This window comes from Tripterygium wilfordii, chromosome 9 (assembly GCF_013401445.1).
Source record: "Tripterygium wilfordii isolate XIE 37 chromosome 9, ASM1340144v1, whole genome shotgun sequence".
NCBI classification, from domain to species: domain Eukaryota; kingdom Viridiplantae; phylum Streptophyta; class Magnoliopsida; order Celastrales; family Celastraceae; genus Tripterygium; species Tripterygium wilfordii.
In genome coordinates this window covers 11280160-11294609 of record NC_052240.1, presented here as the reverse complement: position 1 = coordinate 11294609, position 14450 = coordinate 11280160, and the positions used below count along the sequence as shown (strand labels likewise).

At 36.4% G+C, this 14450-nt stretch overlaps 2 protein-coding genes and 1 pseudogene across 2 annotated transcripts; 2 read left to right on the top strand and 1 right to left on the bottom strand.

Annotated features, from left to right (window-relative positions):
* The first annotated feature begins 1526 nt into the window (after positions 1–1526).
* On the top strand, positions 1527–4574 carry LOC120006033 (annotated as a pseudogene).
* Positions 4575–5159: 585 nt separating this feature from the next.
* Positions 5160–5780, bottom strand: LOC120006032. The gene has a single exon (XM_038855910.1). It carries the CDS (start codon positions 5778–5780, stop codon positions 5160–5162), a length of 621 nt encoding a protein of 206 aa, XP_038711838.1.
* Positions 5781–11912: 6132 nt separating this feature from the next.
* LOC120004901 (zinc finger protein 2-like) lies at positions 11913–12437 on the top strand. The gene has a single exon (XM_038854244.1). The coding sequence runs from the start codon at positions 11913–11915 to the stop codon at positions 12360–12362; it is 450 nt and encodes a 149-aa protein (XP_038710172.1). The 3' UTR covers positions 12363–12437.
* The last annotated feature ends 2013 nt before the right edge of the window (positions 12438–14450 follow it).

Genomic DNA, 14450 nt, shown 5'->3' with positions numbered 1-14450 from the left:
TATTTCTCTCTGACCAATTTGTATATATCAATTGCTCACTCTGCATGCCCCAAGGACACATCCACACTTGCAAGTTAACCTATCCCCATAAGCAATAGTCTCTCTCTCTCTCTCTCAATAACATATGTATCTGTGTGCAGCAGAACAGTACTAGAGATAGACAATTCACATACCTGTAGCACTTTGTCCTACAAAATTGAAGTAGAACTGGCATATTATCGAAGTTTTACTAAACTACTTTTATAAGGGATGGTGATTGAACCTTTTTTTGTTTAATACAGAGAAAGGTGATGAGGATACTCGAATTCGAGATCTCTATGAGATATCATGTATATGAATGTCAAAAATTACTCATGGTTTCCTAAGTCATTTAACAAATCTCTGATATATATGTTTAACCAATTTTCATTGGTTTTGAATCAACATTGCTTTCATATATATATATATGTGTGTGTGTGTATATATATTAATAAGGTGGTGATTTTGTGGCTTGCTACTTTGGCAATCAATTTAAATTTTCCTTCAAATTTGCATCGAAATGATGGTATGCTTGATTCTCATGACACTGAAGATCATGTGGAGACAAAGAGAGGAAATGATACCACTCTCTCCAATACACATGGGTTTCTTGATTAATTTACACTATTTAAGTTTTTTTTTTTTATTCATCATAATATATTATATTTAATTTCCAAAGCATCGATCTTGGACAAAGAATAGAACTATCTTTATCAGTAAATAAGTGTTGACTTACTTAACAATCTTTTGCATATATTATATATATACACACACACATACATACATACATATAAAAAGCAAATCACATGGTTTTTTGTCTCTTCGGAGTTTATTACGTTATCTACTAAAGCCCAATTTGCTAATTTTAAAATTATATATCTAACTGATCCATTTAGTTGTTTAATTTTTCATGTCATAAAATATTTGAAATTAATTTTATAAATATTAGTTATAGTTTCTTGATGGTAGAGAACTGCAAAGGGTTTTTTTTAATAATTTATTTAAATAATTAATTAGCAATATAACACAATTTGAAATTAATTTGTAAAATGAGCGTTGACGTTATTCGGAATAACGTCAGCGGGTAAATCTTGAACCGCAAAAAAGAATTGAAATTTATGGATATTCAATTGTGATGTTCATTTCTTTTTAGAAAGAATGACAACTTGCATTATAATTTATTGAAGCTTCTCTGGTTTTGCTCCTTTTACCTTCTCTTTTTCTTCTTCTCTGCAACCAAACACGGGATTCGATTTCCAACGCCAAGTTAAACTAGCCGTTCATCCAAACAGAAACAATACTACATTGCAATGAGCAGACACCTTCGTCTTTCATAAACGCTGCCGTTTGAGGTTTATTGGTCGTACCCCTCCGGGCTTTTGCAACGGTGAAAAAGGCCCAAAAGGTTGATCCTGATCCTGATGCAAACATGGCCTCTAACTTGGGCCTTTCCTTGAGCGATGAAGCCCAATAATGACTAGGCCCTTAAGGTAACCTACCGGGCTTCGATGAAGCGCCAGAAACGGGCTGATAGACTGTACAAAGAGGCCCAAAAGGTTTTATCCTTATCCTAATGCAAACAAAGCCTCCAGCCTGGGCTTCGAGGATTGTAAACAAGGAAATGGGATTAAGAATTGCTCAAGGAAATGGGGAAGGGAAACTTTAATCATACCCCAATGCGGCAATGTTTACTAAACACACCCTTGTTAGCGCTTATGCAATTATACCAGCTTTTCGTTAAAACAGTATTGATGTGCCAAAAAATATGGTTATTGTATTATTTCATTAATTTAGATGAGATTAGTGGAGATATATATATACATGAGATATATTCATATATACGTGGTTGGTGGTTGTGAGATTTCACCAGACACCAATCAACATTATATAAACCACATGGGATGAAGAAGGAATTCTCATTCTGCGCCCATTTGTTATAGAGATCTTCCAGTTTCAAGGAAAGAAAAGCAAGAAAAAAAATGGAGGCAATGAAAGTGACTAGTGCACTGATCATCGTTTGTTTGATGTTTGGAGCGTTGGTTGAAGAATCCATGGCTGAAAATTGTTATGTAGTATGCGCTGGCGTTTGTTCGTTCGGTGTTGACTTGGCTTGTGAAAATTGTCTGCATGTATGCTGGGGACATGGACATGGAAAGCTTCGAACTAAAACCCCAGGTATATATATATATATATATATATATATATATGACACATTTCTCACATCGTTAGACCATAATTTCTCACATTGTCAATTAAAGAATGCATATGAATTTATATTTTTAAATATAAATTTATTAAAAAATGAATAGAAAAATAAAAAAAGAAATAGTAGAGTCTTGTTGGAATGCACTACGCCACTACTCTCAATGGCGCATTTATATTGGTAATTAAATATATTATTATGTTATTTCTGTATTTAAATACTCTCAATGTGTTATTCTAGAAAATAGAAACTACATCTTAAGTTGAGAATAGGAGATAGCCTGATTGGTCAGGTTGTCTGCCCAGGATCTTGAGGTTCTATTCTCACCAAGGGGTTTGGGATTTGGGTAGTTTTCCATCTGCAGTGGTGGCTTTCATCCGACGTGGCAAAGGACTTGTTGGTCTTAATAACTCTTCTACTACCACTCACCAAACCCGACAAAATCCATATATGGAAATAACTTTTCCAATCACATAAATGCTACAAAATGCCAATTTAGTCCCATTCACCAGCTCCCTTCACCAACGTATAAATCATGCTAGTAATCAATTATGATCCTTAATTGATGCACATCAGATTTTGTAGACTCCTACACTTATATCAATCAATTACCAAGATTGATTACTGGAATGAGTAGCTTAAAGCCTTAAACCAAACCCCCAACTCTTTAAAATTTAAACTAAAAATGGAGCCCAAAAATAACCAAGAAATCATTTTCAGATCAAAACTCCATGACGTCTACATCCCAAACCACCTCCCACTCCACACATACTGTTTTGAAAAAATCTCAGAGTTCAAGGACAACCCTTGAATAATCGATGGCTGTAGCGGCCACATTTACAGTTACGCGGACGTCGAACTCACATTGCGCAAAGTCGTCTATGGCCTTCACAAATTGGGCATCAAACAAGGCGATGTCATCATGCATGCTGTTGGTCCAAAATTGCCTGGAATTCATCTTCGCATTCTTCGGAGCATCCTATCCAGGCATACGGAATGACAGAGGCAGGGTCAGTATTGTCAATGTGCTTGGCCTTTGCGAAAGAACCGTTTGAGATAAATCAGGTCTGTTGAAAGCTTAAGTTGATTTTTTGGGAAAGGAGTATTGTCAATGTGCTTGGCCTTTGCGAAAGAACCGTTTGAGTCTGTTCATTATCCTATGTGTGTTTCTTTGGCTTTGAGTGTCGTGTTGCATGTTTTACTGAGTCTGTTCTAGAGTCTTCTATTATGGTTATTTATAGTAGTGTTTTGTTGTAGTAAGTCAAGTGGTTAGACATTTGAGTATCCCTTGTTCATGTGAAATAAGATATCAGTTATTGGTTGTCCTTTTGGTTCTTGTCTTACCAGTTTGTTCTTCTTCACTTGGTTGTTGGTTCTGGGCTAATATAATCTTTATTATACTAGGTTTGATTTCTTTTCAAGGTCGATGTGGGATTGTGGTAAGGAATGCAGATATGAAGATCGTTGACCCTGAAACCGGAGCATCACTACCGCGAAATCAAGCCGGCGAGGTTTGCATCAGAGGGAGCCAGAATGCCAGATCATGAAAGGCACACTTAATTTCCTATCCCCTCCATTGTTTTAGCAAAAACACTCCGCATCACATTCTCTAAATTATCTTCTAAAAAATTAGTATATCATCATCATCATCCGAGCCTTTATCTCAAAAGTTTGGGTCGACAAATGCCTGATTCAAACGACTTTATATGTCTTCATCTCAAATGGTTATTTGGATGACCGTGATTCGCGCCACAGCAATAACCATAGACAAAGAGGGATGGTTACACACAGGAGATATCGGCTACATTGACGACGACGACGATATCTTCATTGTCGATCGAATAAAAGAGATGATCAAATACAAAGGGTTCCAAGTTGCTCCGGCAGAGCTCGAACCAATATTGGTAGCCCATCCAAATATCTCAGACGCTGCTGTTGTACCGTAAGTGCATGCATGCATGTGATATATATATAGATACATATGTATATACATGATCAACAAAAACTTACATATTAATTTGTATATGTATGCAATGAACCTAATATTGATTGGATATTTATAATTCTGGGTTTCTGCATGAAAGATGAGGTTGCAGGTGAAGTTGCCGTTGCATTCGTCGTAAGATCAAATGGTTCAAAGATTACGGAGGACCAAATCAAGCAATACATCCCTGTATTTTATGTTCTCCTTGTCTTCTGCATTGATCGTTGTTGAAAATCCCAGCCCTACTCATATTTGTCACGAAAGATGATTAATTATGTTGCTATATGCATGCAGGTTGTGTTCTATATGAGGATTAATCGGGTGTTCTTCGCGGACTTGATTCCAAAGGCAACTTCAGGAAAGATTTAAGAGAAAAGCTTGCAGCAGCTCTTCCCAATTGGACTCATCAATGCTCAAAGCCTTTGAAGACCAATTGCAGCAGCTCTAGTGTCTATTTTTTGTGTCTTGATTTTGAAATTTATTGCTCTCCCCATCCAAGGTGGTTTTTTTTTCTTTTTTTTTTTAAAAAAAATTTGTGAGAGAAGAGCTCAGCTTAATTTGTTTGAATTTGTTTTATCATTTATCTGTTGTTTTGGACTGCTCTGAGTACCTTGGAATATATTATTTTTTCCTAAGAACCTTAGAATATATTATCTGTAGTTTTACAAAAATTAAATTTGTTGATAGTATATTTATTTATAATTTATCGAAAATTTTATGTATTTTACATTTGGTTTTAAGGTACTCAGTTAACAAAAAGTCATTTTTATTTATACCAAAAAAATTAGGAGAAAATTGTATAGCTAGAAAACAAAACTTTTATTAATCAAGAGTACTAAACAATAGTGCTAACACACTTAGGAAGAATGTTAATGCCTCCCATGCTACTCTCCCTAGCAAATCTGTTTTAATTCTATCTTAAACTAATCATTGTAGTACATAGCTTATTCAATTTCACTGGCGTGGTGCTGCTACTCCTGAATTTGTACCACACTTGCTCTTTATCAATGGAGGAAAGAATGGATCGATAGGGAAAATCTGAGACCAGCAGTTGTCATTGATTCCACTAATTGCCTTGCAACAAGCAGAACCAAACTCCCCTATTTTTCCACTCGTGAATGACTTAAAAATCTCTGCAACACAACCATCTATGCTTGTAATAGACGACCAACATTGTTTGATTTCTTTCACATCTTTCAATAGCTCTGACTCCAACTCCTTGGCGATGCTCGGTCGGAGCGGGGGAGGTGCAGCACAAAAGGTCTTGAGCCCTTTTGGGAAGACAGGGTCTGATGGGAACAACTTAGGCCAACAATCAGCTTGAATGTGTGTGATGGCATCACAACAGGCAGGGCCAATAGATCCAATTTTGCCACTGGAGAATGATTTGAAGATGTCGACGACGCAGCCTTGTATAGATGCAAGTGATGACCAGCATTGTGGGTTAGCACCAACACCTGGTGGCAGGGGAGGCAGGGGAGGCAGAGGAGGCAGGAGAGGCAGGGGAGGGAGAGGTACAAACTGGGCTAATCCTGCTGGGGAAAACATGGACATGAAAGCTATGGTTAGTAGCATAGTAAGTGTTGTTGGGGAGACTTCTGCCATTGGAATTGAACACAAGAGAGTCTTGATAAGGTTTGAGAGGAGGGGAGAGTAGAGTAGGCTTTTATAGAATTTCAAATTTATTTAAGTTGGAGTTACTTATTCTGGGTCTTAATGAATTTGATGCTTGCAACAGTTTTTCTAGCTTTTAAAGGGAAATTCTTTCTGTTCAGTGAGAAGTTATTTCAACATTAAAAGTAGTTTTAATGTAATTAAATTTGTTACATTTAAGCTTATTTTTAAACTGATTCTGTCAAGAAATACTGCGATTTAAGGAGACCTAGAGGCCAGAGCAGCCGATAGCATAAGCATAGATGAGCATTTTGTCACTTTAATTTCTTCAATTTATTTATAATGATTTTGTCACTTGAATTTAATTTCTTCGAGTTTGGGTTCGATAATACTAACTCTTGTATTTGGAAACCCTACAAAAATCACGGTTTTACGGCCACAAACTGACCATGAGTTTGCACTAAGCTTGCTCTAAGTGAACAAAATTCCTTTAGCTTTGGAATGAATGGGTTCCATGGGAACAGTTTAGACAAACAACTGTCTTCAATGTGGATTAGTGTAGTACAACAGGCAGGTCCAACACCAATTTCCCCACTCAATAGCGATGTCACAACCTCCACAGCACATCCTTTTACACTTGTAACTGCTTTCCAGCAACCTCCGGCGCCGCGGATGGAAATGATCGGAAAATACTTGGCTTGCCCTACTGGAAGTAACATTGTTGTGCAAGCTAGGGTTAGTAGAATGGCTAGCCCTACTGTTCTTCTTGGTGACAGTGCTGCCATTGTTACTGTTGGTTTGTGGGAGGGTGAAAAATATGGGATTTTAATTAATTTTTAGTGTACGTCAAATTGAGTTACTGATCAACTGAAACTTAATTTTGGTGCAATTAATTCAATGCATGATTCAGTTTTTTTTAGCTTTAATTTTTCTCTCAGTTCTCATCTGTTTTTAATGAAGGCATTAGTGCAACATTTTAGATAATGAAACATGCATGCTAGTGTTTTGTTTCGGTGTTGAGGGTCTGCTGTAATTTATTTACAGCAGACCACACTGTAATATAACTAATGGATAAATTACAGCAGACCACACTGTAATATAACTAATGGCTAAATTTAAATCTATCAAATTGAATGGCTAAAAATTTTTTCTGCCCAAAACAATAAATAAATCAGCTTCTCTCTAATTAAATATTTTTCTTCCGATTCTTCCTCCACCAAGCTTTCACCCATGGCAGTCTCTCTTGATTCTTGCTCCACCAAGAACACACCCATGGCAAGGAAATTCAAATATGATGCCGCCTCACGAGATTTTTCGCTTGAGCGTCGAAGGAAGTCAAAATACACTTTTGCGATGCAGGAAGGGGTCGGGAGGACCTTGAATTTGATGATCCATCCGGACAAGAGTTCTCAAAAAAAGTTTAGACTGAAAATTTTAGAGTCGAACAAAGGTGTGATTAATGAGGTGATTGAGCCTATGTAATCGTCGGATCTGAAGAATGGGCGGTACAGAAGGACAAGCTCCTAGCCAAGAAGGAAAATCGTCTTGCCCTCGATTTGCCATCGAAGAGCTCGTCCAGCTTGGGATGAAAAAATAACAAAATTTGGGCGCTTTTTTTTTTTTTTTTTTTTTTCCTTCAGTTGGTGTTGCACTGTGAGAATACTGAAGAGAGAGAAACAAACAAATGTCTGTTTAATTTAATATCCAAAATGATAAGTGTTCATAATTTTAGTGCTTCCGATTTAATATTTTGACTTACAAAATAATAGCCTTTCGATTCAATCAAATATAATCTGACCGTCCATTTGATATTACATTGTGATTTGTTGTAATTTATTTACAGCACACCCTCAACACCCCTTAATTTTGTATTGAATTCATACTTTATGTGTCTCCCTTTAGTGGCACACGATAAAAAAAGAAGATCACAACTCTTGTCCTGTGGGGTTTTCAAAGTACAAAAGAACATGTACATCCCTTCTTGGAAGCTAGACGTACATTTCTCTTTCTCCATATCACGTGTTATGTTGATATGATATGTGTCATTTTATTTATCCTCAGAGTTGTTTGTGAATAACGGACAAATACCAGCGCAATCATAGCCGACATGCGGGATCAGTGAAGCCTACTCCTTGTATAAATATATATGCTTAAAAATCCCTGGTTGCATGTGACTAATATGGATGTGATGTAATAAACCCATGGTGGCATACATGCAAAGAAAGATGGGTCCATGGAGCGCATTATATGTAGTATGGACAAGGAAAATATAATAAACTCCAAAACAACTTTTTTTTTTTTTTTTTTTTTTGTGTGGGATTGTTTGCCAATATGGCTCTCTCGATCACTAAATTGAATGGTAGATCATAAGACTGGATTGACTGTCATCTTGACACATTATGTGTGTAGTCTTTTGAGCGGCACAAGATGTTGCATTTAATATTGTCATTTCCCCTCCATAAGCCACATAATTGGTTAGTGCTTGTGAAATCCGACAAAGAAAACATGTACACTACTACACCTTCTTCTTAGGATATCTCTTGATTGATTTAGTGTTCATCATTTGGGACGTATGTTGTAAAACATGTTCTCGAAAACAACCATATATAATAGAGCGTAACACACAGAACAATCAAAGTAATAAAGAGAAAGAAGAACACAAGAAATTACGTGGTTTGATAAAATGTCTACGTCCACAGAGTTTGCGGTCGTTTTCAATATAAGATACATTAATCGGTTAGGGTTTATACCCTTTTATACAAGCTACATAGGTATCCGAAAATACAATTATACCCCTATACCATCCTCTCTCGACTTTGGTTACCACAAGTTACTGCAAGCCCTGCCTTAATTGGTTCACTTGATTGTCTAAATCAGAGGCTACCGAACTTAACTATATATATATCCTGTTATTCTCTCTTGTTTGGGTTTTTTCTTTTTATATTGCTCCAAATTGTAGTGGAACACTCTCAGGCCATCTCCTTGATGCCCTGCTGTATTGCTCTTTTATTGATATATATTTGTGGCTTATCAAAAAAATAAATAAACTCACATCACTCGATTGGTACGCTACTCTCTCCTCTCGCACAACTTCCCATTTCCTTAGAACTTTTAGGCATTAAGTAATTCTTCTACCATGAGCCATTATTTAACAATACGCAAGCCCCAAACACAAGTGCAATCTTAATTAAAGATGAATATAAGCATTGATTTGGTTAGTTCAACGGGCCTTGTTTGCCAATTTCGCGTCAAATTATGCAAGTTAATACACACCATATTTATCCAATCCAATACAAACCCGATGGAAGAATAATACATCAAAAAGAAGAAAAATATCTCCACATACTATATAATTTATTGCGATACGAAAAAAGTTGAGTAAACCTACTAATTATTGTACTTGGAACCAATCATCTCTCTACTTCTCTAAAGTACTCACATCTTGTGGGGTTTTCAAAGTACAAAGGGACACATTCCATTGACAGATTTGCTATGTATAACATTGAATATACAAAGGAATAAGAATTAATCAATATCCATATATACTTTAGGAATCCATGCTTACATGACTAAAGCAAATTAACCCAAACAGCTTGTGGTTTTTCTTGGTTGGTATTGTGTCTGTGATTAACAAGACAAGAACCAGCGCAATCATAGCCGACCTGCAGGATTTTATGATCTCACAATCATGGTCCAACATATCATTCATTCTAGTTATTTATTGATACATTTTTTAATTATAAATAGTAAATACCATGTCTCATGTGCTAGTCTCTGTCGATAATTAATGTCAAAATAATAATATAGTAAACAACTCTCGTTTACAAATCTATCGTAGTGACGGGATGAAGGATAGACAGAATATACATTGACAGACCTTTAGATGTACTACTACAAACACAGAATGAAAACTGATAGTAAGGTATGATCGTCGTCAATATATACATTGGGTAACAAATAAATTACGAGTAATCCTGAAACAGTGTGTTTATTTTATTCAAAGCTGCATCTCAAAGGAGGTTACAAAATCTTATATAATAATTCTTAACCCTAAAATATAATAAAGCAACAAAATAAGGAAAATCCTGAAACACGCCGACAAAAATATAAAATATACAAAAAGGACTCAAAACCCATCAAAACGTCCATTTTTGAGGCCAAAAATGATGCCTAACAGCTTTACTATTAGCCCCCACGTTGAGATTACCCAGAAACAAGTTTTGATTTGATATATTATGGATCCAAAAAGGACCTCCGATGCCATTTTAGTGAGCATGGGTCAAAAACCCTTGCTTTCGATTCCAAATCTCATAGAACTCAGCTGCAATCTGTTCTACATCAATGACTTTAACATTGCGCCACATATTCGCATGTATACATATACATGTGATGTGTAGAAGGTGAAGTAGCTAGTCACAACCCTTGGTGGCACACATGGATGCAATGAAAGGTAAAGGTGGTGGGTCCAATAATGACTTTATTTATGGACAACAAAAAATGAATCAACATCTTTTCGTTTCAATTTCCAACACTAACTATTTTAATTTATGGGATTGTTTGCCAATATGGGCTCCGACTAAAATGAATGATTAGATAGATAGATAGATAGACAAGATTGCTGTCATCCATCGTGGCATCATGTGTTTGTACTATGATTCTATATATGAATGTCACAACGCACAATTTCAATGTCTTTTCTTCAATTAGAGGGTGATGAGTAGTAATAGATGTTAGCGAGTAGCGAGTTTCGGTTACCTAAGTACCCTTCTCTCTATATGTTAACTGAGGAACCACTCAATTCAACATGCCTTATGAACAATTGAGTAGGCGTATATCTCGGATCGTCAGAATAACCCGCACCATGCTAACTACAGGTGAGAGTGGATCGAAACCTATGAGGGTAAGAGCCCGAAAGTGTGATAACTAACAAACCCATAAAATCAAGATTCCACGACAAAAAAATCTCAGTTGATTAATTCAAACTCCCGACCTAAAACGTTTTATACACTAAACTTGGAAAAATAACAAATCAGGCTATTGCCAATCTCATTGGCTCCTCCAAAAAGCCGAAAGGAGTGGTCTCATTTCATGGGCTGAAACTGTTCAAATGCATTGATTATTTAAGTGCCTGTGGATTCTGGAACAGTAATCTAACACAGATATTGAGAGAATATATATACAAATGTAGTAACTAATCATTAAGCAATCTCCATGAACAGGAACTACAATCTTAAATATTGGATGTCTCTAATTTAGGAACCATCCCAGCTGTAGCCATTATAAGTCCAAAATGGGTTCAGTGTAGTTGGACTATAATCTCTATAGCAGTACTGTTAATTATTCAGTGCACCTTGTAGTACTGTACAATTTTGTGGCAACACATCGACTGTTGTCCATGTTATCATATCAGATTGCATGTTTGGTCTAGTCAAGATGTTTGATCTTGTTAATTATAAATTAACTAGATAGGAAATTTGATAATTAAGTGCATGATCTCAACTTTCTTTGACTTTAACTTTCATTTTAATTAAAAGTGGAGTGATTAGATTATCATTAAGCGAAAATGATAAATATCATAGCAATTAATATCCCAGTTATCTCAACTACTGAGTTGGGTGCACAGCATCCAAGTGAATTCATGAGTACATGTCATACATGAGGCATATGAAATCATGCGCGTACAACTCAACAGCTGAGATAACTGAAATACCAGTTACTCGATCGGATTCCTATCATTACTGTGAATGAATAGATGTGTGTAGATTGATTCTTAAAAGTAGAACAACATTCAGGGTACAAAACAGACAGAGAAACACACAATTTAATATATTTATATATTTTATTTTCATTTTATTTTAATTTTCAAATAGAGTGACGAGGATTTCAAATGTTGCCATTAATGTAGTCAACAAACACTTTGATTCCCCATTGATCTTTGCATTTCACATGTCTCAATCTCCTTCTACTCCTCTATATATTTACTCCCTAATCTTACACTCCCTAGTTCACACTCTTTTGTTTCCAAGTACTTGACTCTTTAGTACCCAAGAACTAACTCTCACTAGTCACTACTCTTTTATCTTTTGTGTGGTCATGGATTTCCAACCAAACACATCTCTAAATCTAAGCTTGGGAGTGAATAATAGGCCAAACCTAGAACTTGTTCTTGATCAATCTTCTTCCTCTTCTTCATCATCGATGACTCATAGTCCCACATCGGAGATTCGAGTATTCTCTTGCAGTTATTGTCAAAGAAAGTTTTATAGTTCACAAGCACTTGGTGGACACCAAAATGCACACAAGCTTGAGCGAACCCTGGCCAAGAAAAGTAGAGAAGTTAGGGCACATGAGAGAGGGGGATCGAATTCTCCGTCGGGATCCACCTCCACGAGCGATCCTAGCCATGTTAGAAACCCGGGTCAAGCAGTATTTGTGCACCATGTACCTCCTCCTAAAGATGGAGTTGGTTCTTGGAGTTATGGTTATAGGCCTGAAAATGTCCAGGATGAGTTGAATCAACTTGACTTGTCATTGAGGCTTTGAATTGGGTATTTTGTGATCTTGATCGATCGTTGTTCTTCCACATCGATTGATATCTATAGATCTCTCTCTCTCACATCTAAGCTTCAATAGTCAACAATGAAGATGCACCATATTCAACTACTTGAGGAGCAAGAATGAAGAGCTAGCCAAAGAAAGGCATGCAATTAATAGGTCCTAGCTACTTATGTGTTGTGGTATGTAACAAGTATGGCAAACTAAAATGTCAACATTTTCTATTTTCACCTTTGTATGATGTTATACCCATAATGATCAAAAATCGTCATTCAACTTATTCAACGAATTTCATACTTATATTTATGTACTAACACCTTGTATGTCAATCCCATCCTCGAAAAATTGAGAATTTAACCTCACAAAAAGAAAATTTCTATGTAAAGCCCTTTAAATCCATGTTTGATCCTTAAAATGAAAGATCCTTTAAATTCATTAGATTCTTTTGGTCCCTTAAATGTAAATAGTTCTTTTGATCCCTTGACCTCCCATCCATTCTTGCTCTCTTGTTAGAACGCAAACGACTATCAACTCTAGGCCCATATCCGTATTTGTAGATGGACCCACTAATGGTAGGCCCATATCCGTATGACATGGTGTACTACTACCACTTACCGCCAAGTACTTGCAATTCTAACTGACCACGAATTTCGTAACTGAAATTCCCTCCTCTGTTAACCTGACATCGGGATTCCCTCCTTTGCTTCAAGAATCAGAGTACTGCTGCCCCCCTTTGATTGAATATGGTTAGCCAAGAAGAAGAAAACTCTGACCCGATGAGTGAACTAGATCCTGTCACTTCTGAAGAACAAGAACCAGGAGAAGATGAAGAACAAGAACAAGGAGAAGATGATGGAAAAGATGATGGCATTGAAGGAGATGATGAAAAAGAAGTAGAAGATAAAGAAGAAAGAGAAGATAAAGAAGAAGGAGAAGATGAAAGAGAGTTAGAAGAGGAAGAAGAAAAACACGCAGTGAACGTATTTCTCGAAAGTACAAGAGATTCCCCAGATCGTCAGTATGAATTCTTGAGCCTCATGATTGAATATAGGTCTGAGTACCTGATATACCCATTTGAGAGCAAAGTTGCCATTGATGATTTCATCAAGAACTGGATTCAAGTCGATATTCCAAAACCGGATTTTGAAATGCTAATGGATGACTTTCAAGTGACGTACCTGGACAGTAGTGATGATTCAGACATTGATGATTTAGAACCTGTTGAGCAAATGGTCCCTGAATTGGTCAAGAAAATATTTGTAACTGATAATATTGGAACCCAGGACATCGCCAAGAGATTTCTTGAAAGGTTATCAGATGATGTAGATGATCAGATTACATTCTTGGATAAAATCATCGAGTACTCCGGAATGACTCAAGAACTGGCTTAAAGTTGAAGTTCCCAGAAGAAATTTGGAGGCGGCAATCCTTGCATTGAGGACGAAATACATGGCTGCTGGGAGCAGGGGAGAAAAGATTACTGATCTAACAAGAGAAGATCAGAAGGCAATCCAATTGGTTGAGAAGATATGGGGTCCTGTATTTGGTACTCAGAACTCTACTAATGATGAAAATGGGATGGAGAGTTCTACAGATGGATAAGAAGAGCTATGTAGGTGATGTTTTGAATGCACATATGAAGCTGGTGAGCAATCTTCTTGTGAGTCAATAATAAATCATATGTTTTATACATTTATGAGGATGTTAATGTTCTTTTGGTATCATTTCTGAGGATCTTTTTTTAGCAAATTTTGGATGCCTAAGTGCTTTGTCTGTTGCATCTGATTCTTCTATGCTCCCAATTAGCCTGGTTTTTGTAAAGATTGTGATTGTCTCCATGGCTGCTTCTGCATTCCATTTCATTTCAGTCTCTGACAATGTGAATTTTCATGTTCTCCAGTGTTTAAAAGTAAAGAACCTCTTCATGAAATGAGAATGAATTAGGTTTTGGATATGCTAGACTTGTGTAATAAAAATGTATGGTGCATCATTGAAATGTCAATAGAGATGGTGTGGTGTAGCTTCTATGAACAGGGTGGACAATAAAAATGAAGAGAAAACCAGAGAAGAAAAAAT

What these genes read in the sequence shown, in the direction of transcription:
- LOC120006032 (XM_038855910.1), bottom strand. Translation starts at nt 5,780, where the DNA reads ATGCTACTAACCATAGCTTTCATGTCCATGTTTTCCCCAGCAGGATTA.
- LOC120004901 (XM_038854244.1), top strand. Translation starts at nt 11,913, where the DNA reads ATGGATTTCCAACCAAACACATCTCTAAATCTAAGCTTGGGAGTGAAT.